The sequence below is a fragment of the Phoenix dactylifera genome, chromosome 14, assembly GCF_051530095.1.
Source record: "Phoenix dactylifera cultivar Ajwa chromosome 14, Ajwa_hap1_PhDact_Kaust_v1.1, whole genome shotgun sequence".
NCBI classification, from domain to species: Eukaryota; Viridiplantae; Streptophyta; class Magnoliopsida; order Arecales; family Arecaceae; genus Phoenix; species Phoenix dactylifera.
This window is the reverse complement of record NC_143203.1, coordinates 27643868-27667396: the sequence shown is the minus strand read 5'-3', so window position 1 is coordinate 27667396 and position 23529 is coordinate 27643868. Positions and strand designations below refer to the sequence as shown.

The 23529-nt window shown below is 38.5% G+C and overlaps 3 protein-coding genes across 5 annotated transcripts; 2 read left to right on the top strand and 1 right to left on the bottom strand.

The window, feature by feature from the left end:
• Positions 1–1073: 1073 nt before the first annotated feature.
• Positions 1074–7364, top strand: LOC103697529 (uncharacterized). 2 transcript variants are annotated; one of them, XR_003383668.3, is made up of 7 exons: positions 1074–1439; positions 1773–1815; positions 1944–2012; positions 3107–3266; positions 5067–5340; positions 6200–6447; positions 7108–7364. XR_003383668.3 is itself a non-coding variant. In XM_026801444.3 (6 exons), the coding sequence occupies exons 1-6, from the start codon at positions 1386–1388 to the stop codon at positions 6389–6391; spliced, it is 792 nt and encodes a 263-aa protein (XP_026657245.1). In that variant the 5' UTR covers positions 1074–1385; the 3' UTR covers positions 6392–7364. The 2 variants fall into 2 exon arrangements, 1 of the variants encoding a protein (XP_026657245.1); XM_026801444.3 differs by having other exon boundaries at positions 6200–7364.
• Positions 7365–9371: 2007 nt separating this feature from the next.
• On the top strand, positions 9372–16759 carry LOC103697520 (CASP-like protein 5B3). Of its 2 annotated transcripts, XM_026801443.3 has the most exons (4): positions 9372–9897; positions 12736–12868; positions 16254–16462; positions 16620–16759. In XM_026801443.3, the coding sequence occupies exons 1-3, from the start codon at positions 9767–9769 to the stop codon at positions 16452–16454; spliced, it is 465 nt and encodes a 154-aa protein (XP_026657244.1). In that variant the 5' UTR covers positions 9372–9766; the 3' UTR covers positions 16455–16462; positions 16620–16759. The 2 variants fall into 2 exon arrangements, with proteins under 2 accessions (XP_026657244.1, XP_008777618.1); XM_008779396.5 differs by having other exon boundaries at positions 16254–16641.
• A 1942-nt stretch (positions 16760–18701) lies between these two features.
• On the bottom strand, positions 18702–23040 carry CYT1 (Glucose-1-phosphate adenylyltransferase family protein). The gene is made up of 5 exons (XM_008779387.5): positions 22882–23040; positions 21025–21157; positions 20064–20126; positions 19718–19957; positions 18702–19641 (listed from the first exon to the last, which is right to left on the bottom strand). The coding sequence occupies exons 2-5, from the start codon at positions 21133–21135 to the stop codon at positions 18970–18972; spliced, it is 1086 nt and encodes a 361-aa protein (XP_008777609.1). The 5' UTR covers positions 21136–21157; positions 22882–23040; the 3' UTR covers positions 18702–18969.
• Positions 23041–23529: the final 489 nt, after the last annotated feature.

The following is a 23529-nucleotide window of genomic DNA, read 5'->3' as shown; positions in this document are numbered from 1 at the left end:
ACCCCTCAAGAATAATAATAGTTCTCGAACTTGGATATGCTTTATAAATGATCTCGTGTGCGTTAAATATATTTTTCCTCTCATTGTTGTAGTGCAATATGGCTGCATTTTGCTACAAATGAGTTAAATACGCACCCGACGATGAGAGAATTGGGATACTCTGCATTAACTCATAAAAGATAAAAAGAGTTCCGTTTTTCACCTCCTACAATGCATCTTATGAAATCATTCTAGTTTTTTGATAATTCTCATCGTATCTTGCTACATTTGTTTGTGAATTTGCTGCAAGTCTTGGTATTGTATCGACATCAACAAAAGGCTAGTAATAAAAAATAAAAATGGAATAGTGGTTGGAGATGGTTGGGATGGAGATGAAAGGGAAACAAGTTTGTTAAAGAAAAGATAAAAATTAGAGCTGGTGTAACGATCACATCCATGTGGTATTTAAATACTAGGGAGTACTATATTAGCTGCCTGCATATTTTTGCTATATAATAAAATTTTGTTTGCCAATCACATATTATTTCACATACAAAAGCTCCTCTTAATATTGTATATATTCCATCCCTCGCTTTCCATGTGGAAAAAAAAACCATTTCACACTTTTTATTTAAGTATATGTCCACATCAAATTGTATTTTTGCCCACAATGTTTTGCCTTCCGCTAGGGAATTTTTTTTTTTTTTTTGATAGGACGACGACCCACAATAAACATGTACAAGTGTAGCTAACAAAATTAAAAAAAAAAGTTGTCGAAAAAAAAAGAGAATAAACACATGATCCTTTCAAAAAAAATTCTGAGCTTCAAAGAAGGTAATTCAATGAGCAGTATTGTTGGTCTCTCGATAGGCATGAATGATCCGACCACTGTCTCAGATGAATAGGAATGGGCCGCAAATAGGTGATAACCTTTTTACACATCCCAGTCCTCGTTCCCAAAATTCTAGCTTTCAATGAAGTTTCCTAGCCTCACCACACGGTACCCCATCTTAGGTCCGGCTCAACCAACTCGTACGCAGCACGGGAGAGAATCCCAGTCTGAAAGAAGGGGTCGGTGGGGTGATATCGAGGCTAGGGTTTTCGCTTGGAATTGGGAGAGGAAAGCGAGGGGAGGGGAAAAATACTTGGGGCCGTACCTGTTGGTTACCCTTTAAGGCTTTAACGTACCCCGTTCCGGTTTATTGCAAACCGTCAGTGATGAAATTGGCAATAAAGCCTTCCATGAATCACCTACCAAGGGTATGATGCATTAGAAAACCCGGTTTGGCGCTTCTTCCGGTTGAAAGATATCGCTCGGGAGGAAGGAAAGGCCTCCGATTCGGCTCGGAAATGGTGATCTATAGACAACGTTGATTCTGCTTCTCTTTTGCTGAGATTACTCCGCCATGGAAGAAGATTACACGAGCCTCCCTACCAGCCATTTGCTCGGCTCCGTTCCCGTACGCCTCTGCCCCTCTTCCCCCCCTTGTTTTCCTTCTCTTTGCTTGATTTCTTCGCTGATTTTCCTTTTCAAGAAGAACATGGATTCTTCTAATCACATGGTGGTATGATCTTTTCTTCGCTTTCTTCTTTTTCAAGAACTTTTCGTCTTTATTCTTTGTTGGATTTGATCTTCTCCCTCGTTTCTTACATATTCTATTTGATCTTCTTTAGTAGTATTTTCTCAGAAACCGAAAGAAATCATTCTTGCGCCTCCCATCTTGTTCATATGAACTGGTCTTCTTTCCTATAAATCTTGAATCAGCATTGATCGAAATTGAATTTGCGTGCAGGCCGTGGCAGCTGAAGATAAAACAGGAGGCGCTGCTCGTGAATGTAATAATGCCTTTTTTTATGAACTAATTATGCATATTTTTGCCGTTTAATTTTAGCGAGGGAAATCTAAATAACAGTTTCTGTTTTTTTTTAATTCAATTTTTGACTCGGTTTGGTCATATATGCAGCCTCAACTGCCAACTTGCAAAACTCTCCGCCTGCTAATGGAGGCTATCAAGCCCCTGGGAGTCCATATGGTATGCATGCTTTTAAACAGTTTTGTTCAAATATCATGTGTAATGGCTGGATTGGGCCTGGAAAGTTGGGAACTGTTGTGACGAGACCTGCAAATCTTTAGTCAATTATCTCATTTCTTTTTATTACTAGTATTGATGATCAGTTTGATGGATAACAGTCACATGGATTATTTTCTATTATCGACTAAGGCCAAATTATTATGGGTGCCTCGGGTTTGTTTAGAATTTGCATCATGCCTGATTCAATCCTGGAATTGTTTGTGCTTGTTGTTGAAACCTAGCTTCTCTATAACCGTTGACATGTTATACTTACTGCTAGAACTTCTTTAAATAACCTTTATCATCTTCTTCAAGATGATGCCTCATCCTATGTTTGAAATATATTTGAAATATATGAAGTCTAAAGTGGTGAGTTTGCAGTGTTTGTTTCTGGAACTTGAGGTTGCGAATTTAGTCTATACTGCTAAAAATTGAGCGGAAAAAATGATGAAGGGCACCTGGCAGAGGTTCCCTACGTCAAGAGAATGTCTAAGGAGGGTTCCTACCACAATAGGGTGTCTGATGAATGTCCCTACCATGAGAAGGGAAGATAGCTGAGAACAGAAAGTGGTCACTGTACAACTATCAAGTTTTGATCATCAGAATTTTAGTTTCTGGACATGTTGAAGCAAGAGCTGAAACTTGTTGCCAGAATTGGGGTTGCGTTCTTGATTTGTGCTTTCTTCAAAGACTTCTATTTGTGTTCTTGGAAACTACTTTTGGCATGAATCTTAATGTGGATTCAGGTGCAGTATTTCTGCACCAACTTTTTTTTGGTTTTTTGAGAAATACATTTCTACACCTACTAAGGGCGTACAAAAGCAGGTATATTCTACAGCTACGTATGCATGCCCTTTTATCATATGTCCATTTTCAATCTTGTAATGTGTTTAGGTATGGAAAAGATGTATCACATGCTGTTATCCAAAATATGTTGCAGTATTAATTATGATTTGAAACAAGGTCGTATGTTCTTGTACCTGCTCGTTTATATCTGTTGCGACTTTCTTTACTATCTATGCTTGTTTATATAGAACATTTTTCTGTCGATGCAGGTGGAGATGAGCAAACCACAAGCAGTTGGAAAGGAGCATGTAGCATTTCATCGTACACCCCATATTTCAATGTCGATAGTGATATTGTGGTAGATAGACTCATTACTTCAGTGTATCCCATGAATGATTTTACAAGGAAGATCGATGGCAATCCTGATCTGTGAGTTACTCTCCCCTGTAATTGTTACCGACTTGTGTATGATTTACAATTTACCATTGATGATGTTTTTCCTTTGAAGCAGTTTTTTTATGTACAGTTCTCCCCTATTTGTACGTGTTCTCCCCTTCTACTACTGTGTATTTTTCATAATATATATTGAAATAGAAGCCAGTATTTTTAAGACTCTTGTGTATATCTGGATATGAGATTTATTTTGTGCTCATACAAAAATTGTTTATACTTAGGAAATCATGTTGTCAATGTCTATAATATATATTAACCAAAGCTTAAATATCTCAATTTTTTTTATTACCATATCCTTGTCTATTTATGAGCATTTTAAGTTTGTCCTGTCAAAACTGTGTTTCAAGAAATTGTCAGGTTTGATCATACATATTTGATGCCTACATATTAACTGCTGTTATTACTAGTACTACCCTCAGGCTCCTTCCCTGATCTGGGTTGGTAAATTTGACTTAAATTCTCCCTGATTTATATCTCCTCCTTTACTGAGCTGACACTTTATAATCAGCAGTGTGAGCTGGCTGCTGTGGTATCTGTTTCCCCATATATTATGTTGGATGAACTGCATGATCAGTTGCAGAAGTTAGATCTCTATTGTCTGTCAAGCAAATGAAAATTAGGTTATCTATCCTGTCACATTTGAAGTGCTTGTATTTGTTTCGTATTCTCATGCTGTCTTTATTTATTGCAAGTATATGAAGTCTATTCTCATAAATCTATATGTGCTGAGAATTAATTAAAGTAAACATAACCCTGTGCTTATGCGTTAAATGTCATTGTGTTATTATTTTCCCTTCTACATGGTACGCATGTTGATCTCTGGGCTATTTTGGCTTAAATTCTCACTGTTTTTTTACTTTTGTCCTGAAAGTAATCCCTTAGGGGGTGTTTGGTTGCTGGTTAAGGGCAGGTTATCAGTTTAACCAGACAAATGCTTTGGGGGGTTAAAGTTATTCGGTCAATGCCCCCAAAAGCCACTTAACTTGGTTAAATTTATCTTATGGGGGAGGGTGAAATAAAGTTAACCGCTAGAGCTTTCTCTTCTCTCTCTTTACTTTTTCACTTTTTGCACAACTTGTCCCACCATTGGAATGCCAATCAAATAGCAGACAACTTTTAGGGTGGTTAGACGATTTTGGGGTGGTTATTAATCATCAAATCTATCTACCCCCAGTGAGCTTTTCGGCATCCAAATGTAGACAATGAGCTTTTTTTTTTTCGGTTATAGGGACATTTTTATTTTTACTGCTGAATATGCTTTGATGAAGCTATTGAAATTTGGGTTCATGTTGTGATGCAATGATTAAATTAATCTGTGTATATACGTCATTTCTCTAACTCTTTGATTATCAGACAGTATTGCCTTATTAAAATGTTAACTCATTCTTCTTTAGAAAGTTAATTGTCTGTTGAGCATGCATTTGTAGAAAAACTTTGTCTTAGTCTAGTCACATTTTAAATGATTGAGAGTGTTTTATTCCACTTCCTTCCACTCTCACCTGTGCTTAGCTTCTTGTAATCCTCTTTAACTAGCATATGGCTGCATTTTCTCCTAGATCATTGTTCCATATTTTTCAATAATTGAAATCATCTTTTTTTCCCTCGTTGCTCTGCAATTAAACATTGCCTATTTGACCTGGTCATTGAGTCGATCTGTCCTTTGCTGGTCGACAGCGACCGATATAATGAATTCTAATGCACTTATTTAATAGCAGAAAAATATTTATATTTCCCCCCTTTTTCAAGTTTTTGTGTGGCTTACATGATTATTTATAGGTATGGCCCCGTTTGGATCTCTACTACATTGGTATTCATGCTTGCTGCCCTTGGAAACTGTGCAACTTATCTTATGCGCAAAAGAAATGAACCAGATATTGTATGGAACTTTGACGTCACTTATGTAGATTGGGCAGCATGTGTCATATATGGTTATGCACTTGCTGTGCCAGTTGCATTTTACTTCTTGCTTCAGTATGTTGGATGTAATGCAAGCCTCATACGTCTCTGGTGTATGTGGGGTTACTCGCTGTTCATCTTTCTACCAAGTTCTGTAAGTTTCTTGATACGTGTCTTATGTCTCTTATTGATGCTTACTGTTCAAATCTTTCTTTTGCTTGCAGACTCATCATCCAAGTTGAGTTACTTGTTTGTTGATTTATTTAAATGAATGAGCACTTACTGTTAGTCCAAAAGCCATCCTAAAAATGATGCGGGTTTAGAGGAAAAGAAGGCCTTTTTTTGTTTTTTGGGAGGGGGGGAGGCTATACTCATGATGCTTTCAAGTGATTATGGAACCTGGATGGCTTAAAGTCACTTCACCCCCTTTTCTCATTATTTTGGATGAAAGTTACTTTAGTGGCCAAGTGCCTTACATCTTTCACTTACAGAGTGAAATGCCCAAAGTGGACAAAAGTCACTTTGAAGGTGACTTTCTTCCACTTCACTCAACCAAATAGGCCCTAAATAAGATAAACATCACACTAGGAACTAGGAACTTCCTTGCAATTGTTAGCTATTAATTTTTCACTGCCTAGAACCATGATATTTGATCTGGAAGTTAGACCAGGCTGTCCAACAATAATAATTGGGTTCCTGCCGCTCCATGACATGAATTCTAAATCTGATGGATTAGATTGATTCAAATCCATTGACAATGTTTAGGATGACAAATGCAAGCATTTTTCCCCTACTCCATTGTACTGTATTGCCATAGCTATATATCTATATATCATTAAGTGTATGTTTGATGAACAGATATGGTGGAAATGTACAAAATTATGCTCATTTTGCAGAGCAACTGCAATCCTAATTATGCATAAAACCAGTTGTACTGTAAAAATTATTTCCAATGTAGGAAAATGATCAATTTCTCATCAGCTAATTATGAATTCTCTTAACTGATATTTCAGTTGTTATTGGTTGCTCCTGTTGAGATCGTCCGATGGATCGTCATAATTCTTGCTGGTGCTGCATCATCTTGGTTCGTTGCACTAAACTTAAAGGCTTATACAGACGGGAGTGATCTGATGGTTTTAATTGTTAGTGCCTTGTTGTTGCAATTTGCTCTAGCGCTCTTCATCAAAATTTTTTTCTTCGTGTGAGGTTGTATGTCCAGGGGTATCTTGCCATGCAGCATATTTGATAGCAGCATGTACAGGTAAGCTCCAGACTCCCATGATGCATGTAATGTAGATTGAATTATGTCATCATTTGTTCCTGTATGAAATACTAAAGGGAGTTCCATACTGCTGCTGAATTTGTGCAAACACCATTTTTCAGGTAGGTATCACATCATGATTAAGGGCATTTTATTTTCATAATGTTATTAAGCTTGCATACTTTTGGCATTATTACTCCCTACCCACTACAGTATAAATTTTTTATAATATTATTTGAGTATATAAACCATTTGTTCCAAATAAGTTGGCCTCTTGATCGCATTTATGATGTTAGGAACAGTAAATTCTGAATTACCTCAAACTGTTGCAATATATCTCCTTGCCATCAATGTTGCTACTGAGCTGCATCCAAGGCATTGCAAAATATTTGCATGATCATGTTGTTCACTCCATGTCTTGGACTCTCTGTTAGAGGTCAAGTGCAGAGATTTTAATGAAATCTTTTGAATTCATCAGGAATATCCCAAACTCAAGAAATCCAATTTTACTTTGATATGATCCAATATGCAAAAATGTTCTTCATGATCTATTTGGAATTTTATCTGCGAAATATTGTCTAGAAAATGTACAATTTTACTCTATGAACTAGTACATCTGAGCTTCATTGATGACTAAGTATGTTTTTGACTTGTTACCAGATGACTTTGACAGCAATGCCCCTTAGCCCCATCCTGTATGCTGCATATATTGTACAGATAAGAGTGGGTGAAACTAAAAGAGATGATGTGAACACCTTGATGCGTGGAGTTGCAGTGAGATGTTTTTTTTTTGACAGACTTGATAAACTTTCGACTTGCATTTGTCTGCTCGATGATGCTTCTATTTTCATGCAATGCAATTGTAGTGCACAGGATCCTTCTGCTTTATGTTTCAATGGTATTGCCTTTTTGGGACACTCTTTTTTTCCCCTATTTTTTCTAGAGAAAATTTTGTTTTACTTGGAATTTCCCCTAGGTCGGGAATAACAACAGGAGATTAGGTGCCCAACTAATATTTGTGCTACAAAATAATAAATATTACAAGAAATTAGATCATTAAAACCACAAAACAGAATTTGATTTTCAAGCGCAGGGAATAAGTCGCGGAACAGAAGGGAAACGGAACGCCAGACCACTAATGTGTCGTTTCCACTTATTTGGGCCTTCTTCCTTTCACCAAAGGTTGCTAATACAAATTTCAGTCCACAGAAATCTATGTAAGAGCTTAACACAGTAACATTCTTACGTCCAAAGTTACAAAAGAAAAACTAATTATTAATTGCGCATGTTAACATCAAGCAATGCTTCTACTCTGTTTCTCAGCTTAATATACAGCTGACCGACATATAAATAATTATACTCATATATGATATATACAAGGATTTTTTTGCACAAATACTTTTTTAAATATTGAATTTTGTACGAATATTCTGCAAAAATTGATAATTGTATGTATATCCTCATAAAACATTTATTTGGCTATCATACTCTTTTTTTTATCCTTATTTTTGCATAAGTACTCATGCTATCTAATACCGTTAAATAATTAACGGTTTTAAATTAAAATAACTAAATATCGAATTTTGTACGAATATTCTGCGAAAATTAATAATTGTATGTATACTCTCATAAAACACTTATTTGGCTATCATACTCTTTTTTTTATCCTTATTTTTGCATAAGTACTCATGCTATCTAACACCGTTAAATAATTAACGGTTTTAAATTAAAATAACTAAAATATTCTTGATAGGTAGATATGCAAAAAAAAAAATAAAAAAATTTATAAGACGATTGCCATGGGACAAAAAAAATAATTTTAAAATTTATTTTTATTTTTAATTATAATAAATATGATTTTTATTAATGGTGTTAGAAGAATTAGTATATTAGAGGTATTTGTGAAAAGTAAAGTGTAAAAGTAAATATAAATTTTAAGCAGATATTAGAAAAATATTTATAAAAAAATTATATACAATGGACCGGCGCTTGTCGTATATATTTCTGTTTCCAGTAGGCCATCAAAGGTCTAGGGTTCAAGAAAAGAGGCAAGAAACGGTACGATGTTGCCGCGAGTTCAGAAATTATATACTCATCGAATTGCGGAAGGTGGAAGGCAATCGAATAAAATATAATGCACGCGAACATGCATCCATATGCGTCAAAGAAAAAATAAATAGTAAAAAAGATACACCAGGTTCCCAAGTATTTCACCTTTTGACCGGATTCCAACCTCCTTCAACTGCTTTTGATCTTAAATGTCACCACCCAGCATTAATTAATTCGATAAGCAAGCACTTGAATGACATCTTAGCTTATGGCATCCTAGACGCCCAAAATCCAATATAATAATGGCACATAACGAAAAAAAAAAGAATAATGAAGATTGCCGGAACGGAGGGCCTCTAATATTTAAATCAGATAAAATTTAGGAAAAAAACATCGAATTAGAGAAAAAAAAATACAGAGATGAATACTTAATACTTTGAGTTTTTTTAATAGATGAAAAATTCTTATTTCATTAGGGTTAGGATTTTAAAGTTCGAAGATGATTGGATAATTTTTATCTAAATAATTTCCAACATATGTATCTAATTGAAACTAGTTTTCTGCTGCACTATATCTTAACCTATAGACAATGGTCAGGTTGGACCACTGGCAATGTCCAATAGCTTAAGGTATATCTATTAATCAAGCCACTAATCTTTATTCTTATAATATTCTTCTTGCTTTTATTATCCGTGATAGTGGCATAAAAGTATAATTTAGACATTGTCCTAATATTGCAGTGCTCGGTTGCAGCAATGCTACCTTCCAACCACTTTCATATGGAATTCCCGTGCGGATTCAGATCCACCGTCGATATCATCCCCTGAACGTTCCAACCGCCTATTTACAGCGTCACCTCTTCCCCATTACGACGCAATGTGATCGCCTCCGGGATCCCGATGGCCGGTTACTCCCGTATAGAAATTTTATGCGTCGGAATGGACCTTTCTCCGCGCTTACTTGCGTGTTAGAGAGGAGGAGAGAGGGGGGAACATTATTCGTTTCTTATATTCGAAGAGAAACTAATCACAGTCCATTTATTAGGCTTTTTTTTTTCAGTTCGAGAATTCCGACATCGATCATCGAATCTGAAGAAAGAATCGAGGGTTTTGAAGAAGAAATCCGAGAAAAAGTAGCGTGGAATTGGCCGTCAGGCGCGGAGGGCTGCGAGGATTGGTATGTAGATCCAGCAATGGGAGGCGGTATTGAAGAAATCTAGGGATTTTGGTGGAATCCAGGGTTCTTCAAGGAGGAGGAGGAGGAGGAGGAGATGAAGGTGGTGGTGGGGAGCCCAGGCACTTGGACTGGGTTGGTGCTGAGGATCGGGCAGTGTGCCTTCGCCGGCGCTTCGATTGGGATTATGGTCTCCGCTCTAGGGTTCTCCAACTATACCGCTTTCTGGTATGATCGATTCCCAGGGTCCCTTTTTAATTTGGTAGCCTTTGAACTATGTTTCTCATCTAATATCTTGTTGAGTGATATGGGAGCTCAGATGCTTAATTCTATTATAATTTTGTTATATTGTACACTGAGCTTAATCTCATGCAAGTCCAGGTTTATTTACTTTGTTTTGTTATATTTTATGGTCTCTTTCGGTTGAGATATCAAACTGATTGCATATTGTCAAGCTTCTTATTTATTGAATTATCTTTGACATATGATAAGAGTACCGTTTTTGAATTACATTGCTGATTTTAGAAGTCCAGTTACTATCAGAGAGGGTTTTTAGGCATGGACCTAACAATGTGATGGTCTTCTGGGTAGGTTTATGAGTTAAAAAGTAAAACTTTTGTAAATGATGGAAACATTGGTGTTACAATTTATTCTCTGCCTTGGGGGGTTGAGACAGAATGACGCTTGCATATATGTACTTGAAGATGATTGGGTTATGCCCCATCACTTGGCAGATCATGGGAAATAGGTTGGTCAATGCTTATACTATTGGCGTGTGTGGAGGTGATTGTGGCTTTCACTAAATTTTCTGCTAAAAAAGGCATAAAGTTTGGAGATCATTTTTCAAGGATTATGCATGTTGTTGGAAAGATTGGATATTTACATAGGATGGTACCTTCCTAATATGCTAGTCCATTTGAAGAAGGTTAGAGTTGAGAATGGCCATGTTGCTAAGACGAGAAGAATGGGCATCATATATTTTTTGCACCAGGAAAGCTACATTGTAGACCTAATTCTGACTGGAGGATGGTTATTGTCCCAGAATGCTGCTTCTTATGCATGAAGTTAGAATGGAGAAGGAGTATGCAGGTAATATTTTGAAATATTGAATCTCAGCTATCAATGAACGAAGGGTAAATTGGGTAACAGAGGGAGTTATTGGTTCAGCTGGTTGTGATTTTGGCCATCTTGTACGTGAATGCCCACCCCACCTAGGCTCCCTTTCTCTCTACTCCCTCACCTAAAACCCCTTCCCCCTTGTTCGGATAGCCTCTATCTCCTTCTCATCTTCCTAAACCACCCTTCCTCCTTGTTCTCTCTCCTCACCCCTATTCATCTACCAGTCACTGCAGTCCCCTGATTCTTACCTCCATATCTTTACACTTCCCTATCCACTGCCCGTCCTTCCACCTCTCTCTCTACCCTCCTCCTCACACAAATGTGGGAAAAAAAATTACCCATGCACAATAGCCATCAAAACCAGATCAGAGGTGGGATTCTGAGCAAGTGTTGAGTCTGGGGAAGAGATAGATAAAAAGAAGAAATAAGAGAAAGGAGAATGATGCACAAAGATGAGAAGAAAGAGAAGGTGGTAGCATGTGGATATGGGAATCAGTGGTTCTAATCAGCAAAAAGAATACCAAAAGAAACCTCAACCATTGAACGGCGGTGATATTGAATATTGGATAAAGAAGGAAGAGATAATGATCTTGTAGGGAGAGATAAAGGATGGGCTTCAATTTTCCACATAATTACACTGGGAATCCTTCTATCAACTGGTACCTCTAGTCATAGATAAGGTACTGACTAGTCCTAAGTTACAATCTTAGCCCTTAATTATGATGTATCGATGACACAGAAAAAATATAAGGTACAGAAGCAAGACTCGTATATGCCTACCTATCTATACTTGTAAAAGGAGTTAACGATTTTAAAATCAATGATAGGCCATCCAAATTGAAATTCCAATCATTAAATGTCATCTACGCTACAAGAAAAATGCCTATATACCAAAGCTCATATATTTTGGTGGTCTCTAACGTATACCAAAATGAACAGTATCAATTACATTAGTATGATAAAGCACATGATAGGGCACAAAAATTGAAAATCCATTTTATAGATTATGATCTAGACATCTTAAAATATGAGTAGATTTAAATTCACTAGGTTTTGATGATTAAGTCATAGTAAAATATAGTATCATGTTATTAAAACCGTCCATTTTGACTCCTACATGATGATCAGGTAAGAGACCACCAAAAAACATAAATTGTGGTTTGTAGGTTTTTTTTTTAGTGTAAATCATGTTCAATGGTTTGAATCTTGAATTTGGATGGTCTATCATAGATTCAAGGAGTTAACGTGAAAGAGTGTAGTCCAGCTATGCACATATATATTATCATATTATTTCTTTACATGCAACAATGTATCTTCAAGAAAATCAAATTAGGAGAATTGGTGCTTCCTGCTTCCAGTCATGATCAATGGAAGAAATTCTTATCCACACCCTTACTAAAGTCTGATTTATAATGCTTAATCGATAAACTCATTCCATTCCAGATATTAAAAATGAACATGATTCTTGAACTCCATTTCTGATTACTATAACGATGCCAGCTTACCAAGTGGTTAAAGTTGTCGATAGGTGTTGTAAATGACTTGGGATCAAACCCCGTCTTCACCTGGGTTTGTGGGTTAGGGTTATTGGGGAAGAGCTACTCCTTGTTCCATAATGCATTACTGTCTACCAAAAGATGGGGAAAAAATCTGATTATGGTCTTAAATGATCAGCAAGACTAGATTGTACTGAACTTGTTTAAAGCAGTCGGCATATGGATTATTTGTTTCTAGTTTGTACTTATAGCAAATTAACTAGCATAGTATAACAAAAAGGGAAATTTATTACCTGATATTCCTAGGTTAGCTCTGTGCAATCATATTTTATGATTCAGGCATGACATCATGAAATAAAATAATTTGCAGATCATCCTTTGTAAAGCTTACTATCATGATGATATTGACTTTTGTGTTTGACTGAATTGTTGATAATGCCTTTGGATTCAGCTATTTGGTCGCTTCTATGGGATTACAAGCATTATGGAGCTTGGGACTTGCATGTCTTGATATCTATGCCTTAAAGATTAAAAGAGATCTGCATAATCCTGTGTTAGTAAGCTTGTTTGTGGTCGGTGACTGGGTAATCATGTTTCATCCTTTTACTCTGATTTTAGTTACATGTGTCACAATTTAGTTAGTTCTTAGAATTTAATGTTTTATCTGCTTGCCTAAATTATACATCAAGATTTGTAGCAGAAGCACTTGTTATGCATCTTTTCTGTATCATCAGCTTTAGTTTCTCATATCATGAATCCTTACGTAAGGCTGCTGAGGTTTTCACTTCATTTATGGCAAGTTCATATGCAAATGCAATTGAACACTGAGGTTTTTCACTTCGTTTTTGGCAAGTTCATACTCAAATGCAGTTGAACCTAAAATGTCTGACGGGAAATGCTTAAAGGATCTGCTTATAGGGCATAATCATGGAATACATTATAAAATAATATCTCTATCACCTCCTTGTATTTAAAATGTTTGTTTTCTTTAGGTCCAGCTGATCAACTAAGTGATGTTGCCACATCTGCTGTACCATGATTCTGTCCCATATTTGTTTTCAGTTTGCTGTGCTACATGTCTGGTATAGTTTCATTTATTAAATGAAAGTAAATGAGATTTTAAAACTCTTTGACAGAATAATTAGGACTTCTCAGCTGTAATGCAACCATTTGCACAGATAATGTTTTCGATGATTTTTATAAGAGAGATAAGCTGTGCAACAGTGCAAGGTCACTATAGTTTCATTGTAACACTCCCTATTTTACAAGAATCTTTGCGATATTTCTGCTTTATATGGTATGGCATGATGAATTTTATGTATTGTATGACATGCCAATAATGCCTTTCCGTCTCCATCATATTTTAGGAAAACAATAAAAAATCAAGTTGCTTGTGGTCCAACTTTATGGGATATTAAAGTGTGCAATTCAAAAAACTAATTTAGAATACACAGCACTGGCAAATCAATGAATTGTTGTTGTGCCAGCAAAATATTTGATGAAAGCAGTTTTTCTATCTAGGACTTGGAACTATTTTTGTCCTCTTACCCCTTCACTATACTGAAGTCAACACTTCTTCAAGCAGCATGTGTGGGAATTCTGTGAATTGTCCAAGTTTCATCACATGTAATATTTGTTGTAAAAAAATTGAATGATGTGAAAGGAAAGACAAGAAGTCATGCATGTTTGTGTTTCAGTAACATGGTATAAAATACATAGTGGGGTAGCTAGAATAACCTTAGGCATCCAACATAATTGGATAATATGAAATTATTCGGCTCGTTTCAGGTTCCATTAGGGGTGCAAATGGGTCGAGTCGGACTGGGTCATGAGTGACCCCAATCCAACCCGGTTCCTTGTTCGGATCCTAATTTTGGACCCAGACCCACCCAATAGAAAATCGGGTCGGGTTGGGTCCACGACTACAATTTTTGATCCAATGGGTCATTCGGGTTGGGTTGGGTCCATGTATAACCCAGCCCCAACCCAAAAAATTCGGATCCGATTTGGGTCTGTTTGTTTCATCTGAACCCGGTCAGAGGGGCCTAATGAATCTTTTAATAAGCATCGACTATACTTTTGCTTGGGTTGGTGGCTTGTCTATTCATCCATCACTGTCACGTCATGCCAACATTAATGACAAACTGTTAACACTAGTGATATATTGCCGTCCTGCCATTCCTGTCTCTTGCTCATTAGTCATTACTCACTTTTCTCTCGCTCTATCAGTCTGTTAACCAATGGAGCAAGGAGGCTTCACCTCCCCGGCCTTCTTCCTCCTTGCCATAGCCCACGCCTCAGTCCTTTTCCTTGCCACCCTCTCCAAGGTCCGGTCCGGCCGCCGCCCCCTCTCGCCGGGGCCCGTGGCCCTCCTGATCATCGACAACCTGCACCTCCTCGGGTCCCTTGTCCGCCAAACCCTCTACCGCCTTGGCTCCACCCTCTGCGTCATTGCCTCCTCCCCTAAACTCGCCTGTGAGCTCTTCAAGACCCATGACACCGCCATCTCCAATCGCCCCCAGACCGTTGCCGCCCGCCACTTCGCTTACGACGCCGTCGGCTTCGCCTTCGCTCCTTACGGTCCCTGCTGGTGCTTCATGAAGCGCCTCTGCATGTCCGAGCTCCTCGGCCTGGACCGTCGACCTCCTCTGCCTCGTCCGCCGTGTCGAACTCCTCGACCTCCTGCGCCCCATTCTTGACAAGTCGGCACGTCGTAAGCTCGTCGACATGAGCTCAAAAATAATCAAGATGATGAACAATGAAGTCACGAGGATGGCGGCCAGCACGACATCGTCGGGGGCCGTAGGGGAGACCGAGGAGGCTCGAGAGCTGGTGAAGTAGGTGGCTCGAGAGCTTTTGCACGAACCTGGACCTCTAGGGGCTGGGGAAGAGGATGAGGGAGGTGTACCGGAGGTTCAACGCATTGATGGAGAGGATCATAAGGGGGAAGGAGGAAAAGAGGAGGAAGGAGATGGAATGTAGGGGAGAGGATGGGCCTTTAGCACCCAGCTGACCTGTTTAGCTTGCGGTCTGCGGGCCCGAATAGTTTTGCAGGTTTGGGGCAGGGCGGGGCATAGGATTGGAAACCCAAAATTATCCAAGTTTCAAATGGATCGTGTCAGGTCGAGTCGGGCTAGAATTCAGGAAACCCAGACCTGACCCCGAAAATAGAATAGGTCTAACTTTTAGAACCCAACCTGACCCATTTGCACCCTAGGTACCATTGATTTCCTTTAAGCTGAGCACTGAATGGCTTTTTCCTATCTTTGCGAGACCTAAGTCCCAAATAAACTTGCAATCTTGTTACAGTAATCACTGTTTCATCTAGTAGTGTTTGAGTGCATTGTTTTGGCCACTGTTGCATATGAATCCGAATTGATTCTATCTGAAGTATCTATTTGGTCTCATTTTCATTCTGAGGCATCAAGAAGTTTCATCAATTATTTCTGTTGGGTGGCTTATGTTCAGATGTGAGTCTGTGCTTCTCATGGCTTCATGAGAACATAGCCGATCCAATCTTATGCCTACATTTTTTTTTTTGCTTCTTTTGCATTTTCTATAGCATATCCTTTCTCAGTTACTTTTTCTAATTAATTTTCAGTTCTAAAATTAATTTGTCAAGATGTTTCAGCTGAATTATCCCTGCTAGCAAGCTGTTGAAAAAACATCACCAGAATACCAATCGTGACAACTACTGTCATAATAATTGTGAGCAGAAAGCAAACTATGAGCTAAATGCCATTGCCATGCTAAGCACCCAAACGAGTCGTAGAACAAACTGTTCGGTGAATCCATTATTTCCTGTTTTTTTGGTTATCATGGTGTAATTATTTACCTCATGCTCTTACCAAACAACATAATACCTTCTCAATTGTTGTTCACACCTGGGGATGTTGAAAATTGAGCTGATACAGAAATTCTCTTTTCATATTTTTGTGGCACTGAAGCAAGTAATCTCACCTAATCCAGGTAACAGCAACTCTATCACTTGCGGCAGCATGCTCTTCAGCAGCTGTAACAGTTTTATTTGCAAGAGATACAGGCTTCTGCAGATCAATTCCTCAATTCTCATGCGGCAAGTTTGAAGTCTCCATTGCATTGGCTTTTATCGCATGGCTGCTAATTGCCATATCATCCCTAGTGATGTTTTGGCTCCTGGCATCAGTTTGACTGGCCGTGTATGTTCTCTCTTCTGGTGTTATTAATTACTGCTAAAAAGTAATGAAATTCGCCATAATTCAAAAAATTGGTCCATTGGTTTGAGCTGCAATTCACTTCTCGAGTCACAGAACATGTTTGATGTATATTTGCCTGTAATATAAAGGCCTATTTCAGGGGGCTGGTTTAGTCGACTCCATACACACTCTGGTGTCATGCATCATCATGCTTCCTCTTGTAAGGTTTTTTATGGACGAAGGTTGTAAAGCATGAAAGAGGAAGAGCCGCAAGAAGAGACGGGAAGCGAAAGTGAATGATAATGATAACTCTGGTCTCCATAGATGGCGACGTAGATCGGTTCATTTGTTCGCAAGGGATGTTCTAGCACCGATCCTCGTGGATCACATGACATACAAGAAATTATTACATGGATCAGGTCCAATGAATCAGTCCAAATCTCAGGGCATATGTACGGTGGATAATAGGCATCCTCATTTGATCTTGAATTGTTTAAATACAATGGGGTAATGTGGCGAGTGACTATTGGACTGGTCTACTGGATCCTGTCCATCTGATAATTATGGTGCGCTGTATTTCTGACTGCATTTTCTATCTGATGTGGTGGGGAGGAATAGGTGTGGTTTTGGTTTGTTGGTCGTTAACTGGATATTAATTAGATTGAGACTGGAGAGAGAAAAGAACTTAGCAAGTCCGCTTCCAAAGATATATAATAAAAGACGGTTTAGTTAGCTGCCATCGTTACAATTCAGAGTTTCAGACTGGACAGAGCTCTCGGCCACATCGGCTTGATTAGATGATTCCGGTGATTAAATTAATTACAACTACCCGCAATTATAGCCAGGAAGTAGGCCGAAATCGCGGTGTTCTTTGGTTTGAAAAGAGTAAGAGGTGGCTTGTCATTTGGCCAGAAGTTGTGAGTCTACCTAACCAAATTCACAACTTGTGTGGCAATTTTGACAGAATGTCTTATTCCATCAATTTAGAACAGCTGTGTAAATTCTTTATAGCTATTTCTCGTAAAGACTAATCAAACTCCCGAGATGTGAACAAAATAAGAAAACCTTACTTACCAAAGTACTCCCCTTGAGATGAATCCCATAGTAATCCATTGGAAAGGACCCATGACATTACTAGCCAAACGGTAGGAGTAATGGCACCGTAATGGGACTCCATTTGTTCGTTGGAGGAAGCCAATTAGGTATCAGAGTCATCAGTTATGGAGGCTACGTTAAAGATCTTGTAAGATGAGAACAGAATGAGTCGTTATTATACGGTACGGACTACAGTGGAAGGTTCCCCACCGGTTGATTCTAACCCGACGCTAGATTGCACGGATCGAACTGAATCACTGTACATAATTACTTGCTGCAATACATGGTAGAAGAACACCTCGTGATGCACGTACCGCTGTCCACTCCCTAGATTCTCTGTAGCTGTCTTTGGGTTCTGTCCTTTAGCTAAGAACAACACGCGATGCACGTACCGCTGTCCACTCCCTGGATTCTCTGTGGCTCTCTTTGGGTTCTGCCCTTTGGCTTTCTGGTTATATCCTGGTTTCTTTTTCATTGCCAGAAAAAAAAAAATGGTGTCTCTTAATTAGTTTTCTTTTTCCAAAGCAAGTGGAATCGAAACATTTGCATCACTATATTTCCTAATGCTGATGTTTTAAAAAAATAGGAAGACTTCTACTGGTTTACAGTTTCCTACACCAGTGCCCTCCGTGTTCGTTTTGGCACCATAAGATATTAAGATCTCGGTCGCTACCAGGTTCCCGTGGCAGGGCAGCCTCCGTGCCATAAAATATTATAATGATTTTTTTACGTTCCAACTCCGGCAAATGTTGCTAATTAGGACTTTTTTTTCTTTTGGTACCATCCGGTCCATCTCCTTCGTCATGATCAATCCAATCCCTATCAAACCCCACGGCAAGCCATGAAAATTTTAGGGGCTGGAAATTTCATTGCCCTTTAACACTGCCAACATTTAAAAGTCACCATTCTTACCTTTCCATCAGTCAGGTCTGAAATTTGCATGCTGAGCTCTTATTGCTCCAATGGACTAGATGTTTCTTACATATCAAAATCAAATGCAAAGTTCCACCAAATCATTGAAATACTCCTGACTGACAACTTATCTTCCTTCATGAGGAAGGTATTGAAACCAAAACAAATGTAACAACAAATGATCGATGCTCATCCGTTCAACACTATCGCTCCTGGAGCAGGGGGAAAAGAAAAATAAATGAAACAATATTCATCCGTAAATTTTTATCACAAAATAAAAGTCTTTAACTTTCCATGTTCAATGGAGAAACATGGACCTACAGACTCAGATGACAAACTTACCATCATGAGGCCAGCACTAGAATAGAACATACATATAAACAGACAGACAAAAAACTACCCATAAACTTGCAGCGAGAGACAGAAGCATTAAGAAAAATAACAGGCACATGACACAAATATAGCTCTGATATTGGAACCTAAACCACTTCAACTTTCCATGTTCACATGACAATCTCGGGCTTTAGGATGCTAGACTTGATCTCTTTGTGAGGGAGCACAACACCTCCATTGCTGTATATCTCATCGCACACATGCACATCCTCCCCAAGGATAGTCATGTTTTCAACCCGTGCCCACTGTCCAACGGTGGAGTGCCACCCAATGATGCTACCAGAGATGCATGCATGTTTCTTAATCCGAACTCCTCGCATCACCGTGCATCTTGACAGCCTTACTCCGGACTCCACGATGCACCCTGGTCCAATTGCAACATCAGGCCCAATCAGACATCCCTCTCCAATCACAGCACTCTCATGCACCAAAACATTTCCCACAATGTGTCGGCCAGCAGCCAACTTATAGGGCGATTTCTTGCGAAGGGAATCCAGATAGAGCCTCAGGCCTGTGATGTAGTCCCTTGGCTGTCCTATATCCATCCAGAAACCAGGCAGGACCATGGCATAGAGCTTTTGATCTGCTGCAATTTTGGGGAAAACTTCTTTCTCGATTGAGGTGGGCTTCAGTTCAATGCGGTCTAACACAGATGGGTTCAACAAGTAGATCCCAGCATTGATTTTGTTGCCCACAAATATTTTTGGCTTCTCTACAAATCTATCTACCCTTCCAGTTTCCTCCTCCATAACCACAACACCATACTTGGATGGCTCATCGACCTATCAGACAAAAAAGGGACAGGCTGCAGATCAAACAATTGTTAGAGGAAATAATTACCAGGACTTGGATAAATACCTTCGTTACCATAATTGTAGCATCTCCTCCGTGCGCTTTGTGGAACTGAATCAGTTCAGCAAATGGATATTCATTGATGACATCACTGTTGAGGACAAAGAAGGGTTCACCGGAACTGTCTATTAGCTTGTCTCTAGCTAGAGCCAGGGGACCAGCTGTTCCTAGTGGCTCTGTCTCTTGGGAGCAGGTGATTTTGATATCAAGCTTGCTCTCAAAATCCTTTAAAAAGTTAAGCATCACCTGGAAAAAGAGACCTCAGATTAGAGGATGCAGAAACTTAACTGCAAGAAAGTCCGCTAAATAGAATAGAGGACCGGTGGATACAGATAAAAGTTCATGATTTTACCTCTGGCTGATAATTGATGGCCAGGATAACTTCTGTCACTCCAACCTCTTTCAAAGCTTCGATCTGATCCAACAAAGTGTCCACAACCATTGGTTACAATAAATAGCTTAATTGTTGATTCAAGCATTATAAGCAAACAACTAAGAATAGATTCATACTAGCACGGACTAAACAAAAGCTAAATTGATAGCTTATCTTTCTTTCTGCCAGAAAAAGCAACAGATCTACAAGATTAAAGTGGTCCGGTTTGAAAAGAATCTATAGACATGCACCCACCAAAGGGTGCCTTAATGAAGGTTAGCCCGATGCTAGCCCAAAAAAAGTAATTGAAGTTATAGAAAGAAGGATCTGGCCATAGAGAACAATCTACTTGATAGACTCTCAATATTAAAAAGGATACATATAATTTCTCAAGTGATAATTGTTGTGAGAGATCTACAACAGGATCCAAGTGATTCAATCTGAATTAAACTATGGACAAGCATCTAGTAAAGTGTGCCCTTCTAAAGATTAGATGAATACGCTGATGTTAGGCAAAATGGAATTGAAGAGGCAAAATGGAATTGAAGCGGCAAAAAGAAGATCCGACCATAAAGACTCATCAACCTGATACCACAACCACAACCAGTTCTTGACATTCAAAAAGGTAAAGCAATCTCTTAAGTGACAATCACAAAGTCAACTAAAGTAGGAAGAATCACAAAGTAAACTAAATGAAATGTGGAGGGGGGACATAGATAGAAAGAACTCTGGTAATGTTCTTGTCTTGCCAAAAAAACTACTCTTACATTTATGTAACTGGTTCATTACAGAGAAATAAAACCAGAACATGCTAAAATTGGATCACATTCCAAGGCCAGAAATCAACTATGCATTGGGAACAAAAACAGTTACTTACCTTGATAAAACTTACATTTCCACCTATCTACTCAAACAATATCATAGTACAGAAAAGACAGACCTGATGCAGAATCATGGGTTTGTTGGCAAAATCAACTAGAGGCTTTGGGACACTAAGTGTCAAAGGCCGTAGGCGGGTACCAAAACCTCCAACAAGAATGAGTGCCTTCATGGTCGACTGCTCCTTTCTCGCCCTGTTGATCGAATGGAAGAAATCAATACCACAAAGCAAACCAAACCCAAGAAGAAGCCATAGTATCCATGCTTATATATAGACAGCAGCTACTTTACAGAACTCTATCTTGACATCTGTGAGTGAAGAGTGATTGCCACCTTGTTCATAAAGGACACTGAAAATCTATCGAAGTTACCAGCCTGGTATCCACTCAGTTTCAGAACAATCTTTCCAACCTCTGAGAAAACGATAAGATCGGTGTCTTGACATGGAAGAAAGAAACCACAGGAATTGAAATCTACGGTCAGGCAATATGGAAAGAACCCAAAAGGCTATGCAGGTGTCGCTCAAAGCATAAAAATTTGTAGGTTTAGGTGAAAATTGTCATTATGTTCTAGCTGGAACGAAGCTCCAAATTCCAGCTAATTCACAGGCTGGATTCATCAATGGCAGAAAGCCAAACTATTAGTATTAGGCTGGATTCATCGATGACAGAAAGCCAAACCATTGAAGTCCTCAGGAAAGGAATCAAACCACTGGTAAAGATATTTCACTTTAACTCTTCAGAGTTTATTTGAGAAAACGATTGTTTCTTTCAACTCTTTAAAGTGAAACATAACCATAACATGAATTATCTAGCCTTATCTATGATATTTAGGCTTGGTCACATGAATTCTTTTTTGCTAGATATTCCTACCAAGGTCTGCATCCTATGTGTCACAGAAAGTTATTCAGAATCCTTTTGCATGACTAGGAATCACGTGGTAATTATGCCTTCCTTAAAAGGAAGAAAGGAAATGAATCCCAATTATCTAGAAAATTGCTTCTTAACACTCCTAATTCAGTACTCTAATAAAGGTCAAGCTTATGATCAAGTCTCATTAATCTAACCTACTTACAAGAGAAAAGGGGTCAAAACTCCAAAAGAATCATGGTTAATATCCCAAGCACATTATAGAAAGATGCAGAGAAGGTGAAGAACTCAACATTGAGTATAAAACTTACAACAAGAAAAGGAAATATATAACAAGAGTAGACTTATAGAAGGAAATCGTGTAGTTGCAATCGGACATGGAGAAAAGAATTATAGAATAGACTTTATTAAGCACGAAGAAATCATTTAGTTGTTGAAAATTAGAGAACAAACACTCTAAATACAGAAATATATGGTTTATATTCAACTAAAGCAAAAGATTGGAGAAGAAAGAGGGGGGAGGAGGGCAGATTTCACCAAATCTATTTGGAAAAAAAAAAGGCACTGAAAAGGAGCTCCAAGATGGACTTTATTGCAGTAGAAACGCAAGAGATGTGACCTTACTTGTCATTTTTTTTTTCTTCTGCAGAAATCTTAGTTGTTGGAGATCAGAGAATAAGCCCTAAGCCCTAAAAATCAAGAAGGTTGGTACTCAACTGAAGTACAAGAAGATCTATAAAAAAAACTCTCTACACTGTACTTTTTTTTGAAAATCATCAAAATTATATGGACTTTTAACCAAAACATTCTAACAGGCGTTGGAACCCTGAGCGACCCACAGAAGCATAAAGATTAAAACTTCGATCGTTGTGTCGAGTAATTCAACAAATCCCAGCCACACTGCGACATCCGCCCGGAGATAGGGAGGCACCTCCAGATGTCAGAAGACACCGGAAAATTCGAAGAAGAAGAAATCACCATCAGGTACCCAAATCTAACGAGAAACCAGAGTGGGGAAGATTGAAATGGAGAAGATTGTCGAATCTTACGAAGATTTTGGTCAGATACCGGCCGGAGGACTCTAATCCCGTCGATATCCGATCACTCCTCCTTATCTTCAATTCCCCTCGCGCGAGGAAAGGGATAAAAAAAGGGAGCACCTTTGTGCTCAGACTAGGCCCCAATGCCGGAGGGAGATCCGGCTGCTCAATATACAGCACCACCCGCCGAATTTTAAATTAGTCCTCGTTCCACCCCGGATTTTTAAATTAATCCTCGTTTATTTTCTCTCGCTATATATATATATATATATATATTTAAATCTTTCCCGGTAACTCATGCAAACCGACCGCTTCCGCAACGGTGCTCAGTGGCGCCGGAAGAGGAAAAAGGTTGTTGATGCACGCTTTTATTTGTCATAATTAAAAGTTAATATAAATATATAATATGATTATTCACATGCATGCTCTTTTGCCTGTTACATTTCTTGCTCACCCAGAAGAATAATTTTGGGAAGATGCTTGCTTGATCTTATCCTAATTTTTTTGGAAGACATGCAAAGAAATCTGGCTCCATAAGATAAAATAAAATATGAAAAAAAAGAGATGACCAAAATAATCTAGCTACAATGAAAAGGGAGTGCATTTATAAAAAAATCTTCTTATTTTAAAGTTCGACAACCATCATCTCATATTTGC

What these genes read in the sequence shown, in the direction of transcription:
- LOC103697529 (XM_026801444.3), top strand. Translation starts at nt 1,386, where the DNA reads ATGGAAGAAGATTACACGAGCCTCCCTACCAGCCATTTGCTCGGCTCC. An exon ending in AGCCCCTGGGAGTCCATATG is followed by an intron (nt 2,013 to 3,106) that starts GTATGCATGCTT and finishes CTGTCGATGCAG; the next exon opens with GTGGAGATGAGCAAACCACA. An exon ending in TCATCTTTCTACCAAGTTCT is followed by an intron (nt 5,341 to 6,199) that starts GTAAGTTTCTTG and finishes CTGATATTTCAG; the next exon opens with TTGTTATTGGTTGCTCCTGT.
- CYT1 (XM_008779387.5), bottom strand. Translation starts at nt 21,135, where the DNA reads ATGAAGGCACTCATTCTTGTTGGAGGTTTTGGTACCCGCCTACGGCCT. An exon ending in AACCCATGATTCTGCATCAG is followed by an intron (nt 20,127 to 21,024) that starts GTCTGTCTTTTC and finishes TTGTTGGATCAG; the next exon opens with ATCGAAGCTTTGAAAGAGGT. An exon ending in CTACAATTATGGTAACGAAG is followed by an intron (nt 19,642 to 19,717) that starts GTATTTATCCAA and finishes TTTGTCTGATAG; the next exon opens with GTCGATGAGCCATCCAAGTA.
- LOC103697520 (XM_026801443.3), top strand. Translation starts at nt 9,767, where the DNA reads ATGAAGGTGGTGGTGGGGAGCCCAGGCACTTGGACTGGGTTGGTGCTG. An exon ending in TCCAACTATACCGCTTTCTG is followed by an intron (nt 9,898 to 12,735) that starts GTATGATCGATT and finishes CTTTGGATTCAG; the next exon opens with CTATTTGGTCGCTTCTATGG. An exon ending in TGTTTGTGGTCGGTGACTGG is followed by an intron (nt 12,869 to 16,253) that starts GTAATCATGTTT and finishes CACCTAATCCAG; the next exon opens with GTAACAGCAACTCTATCACT.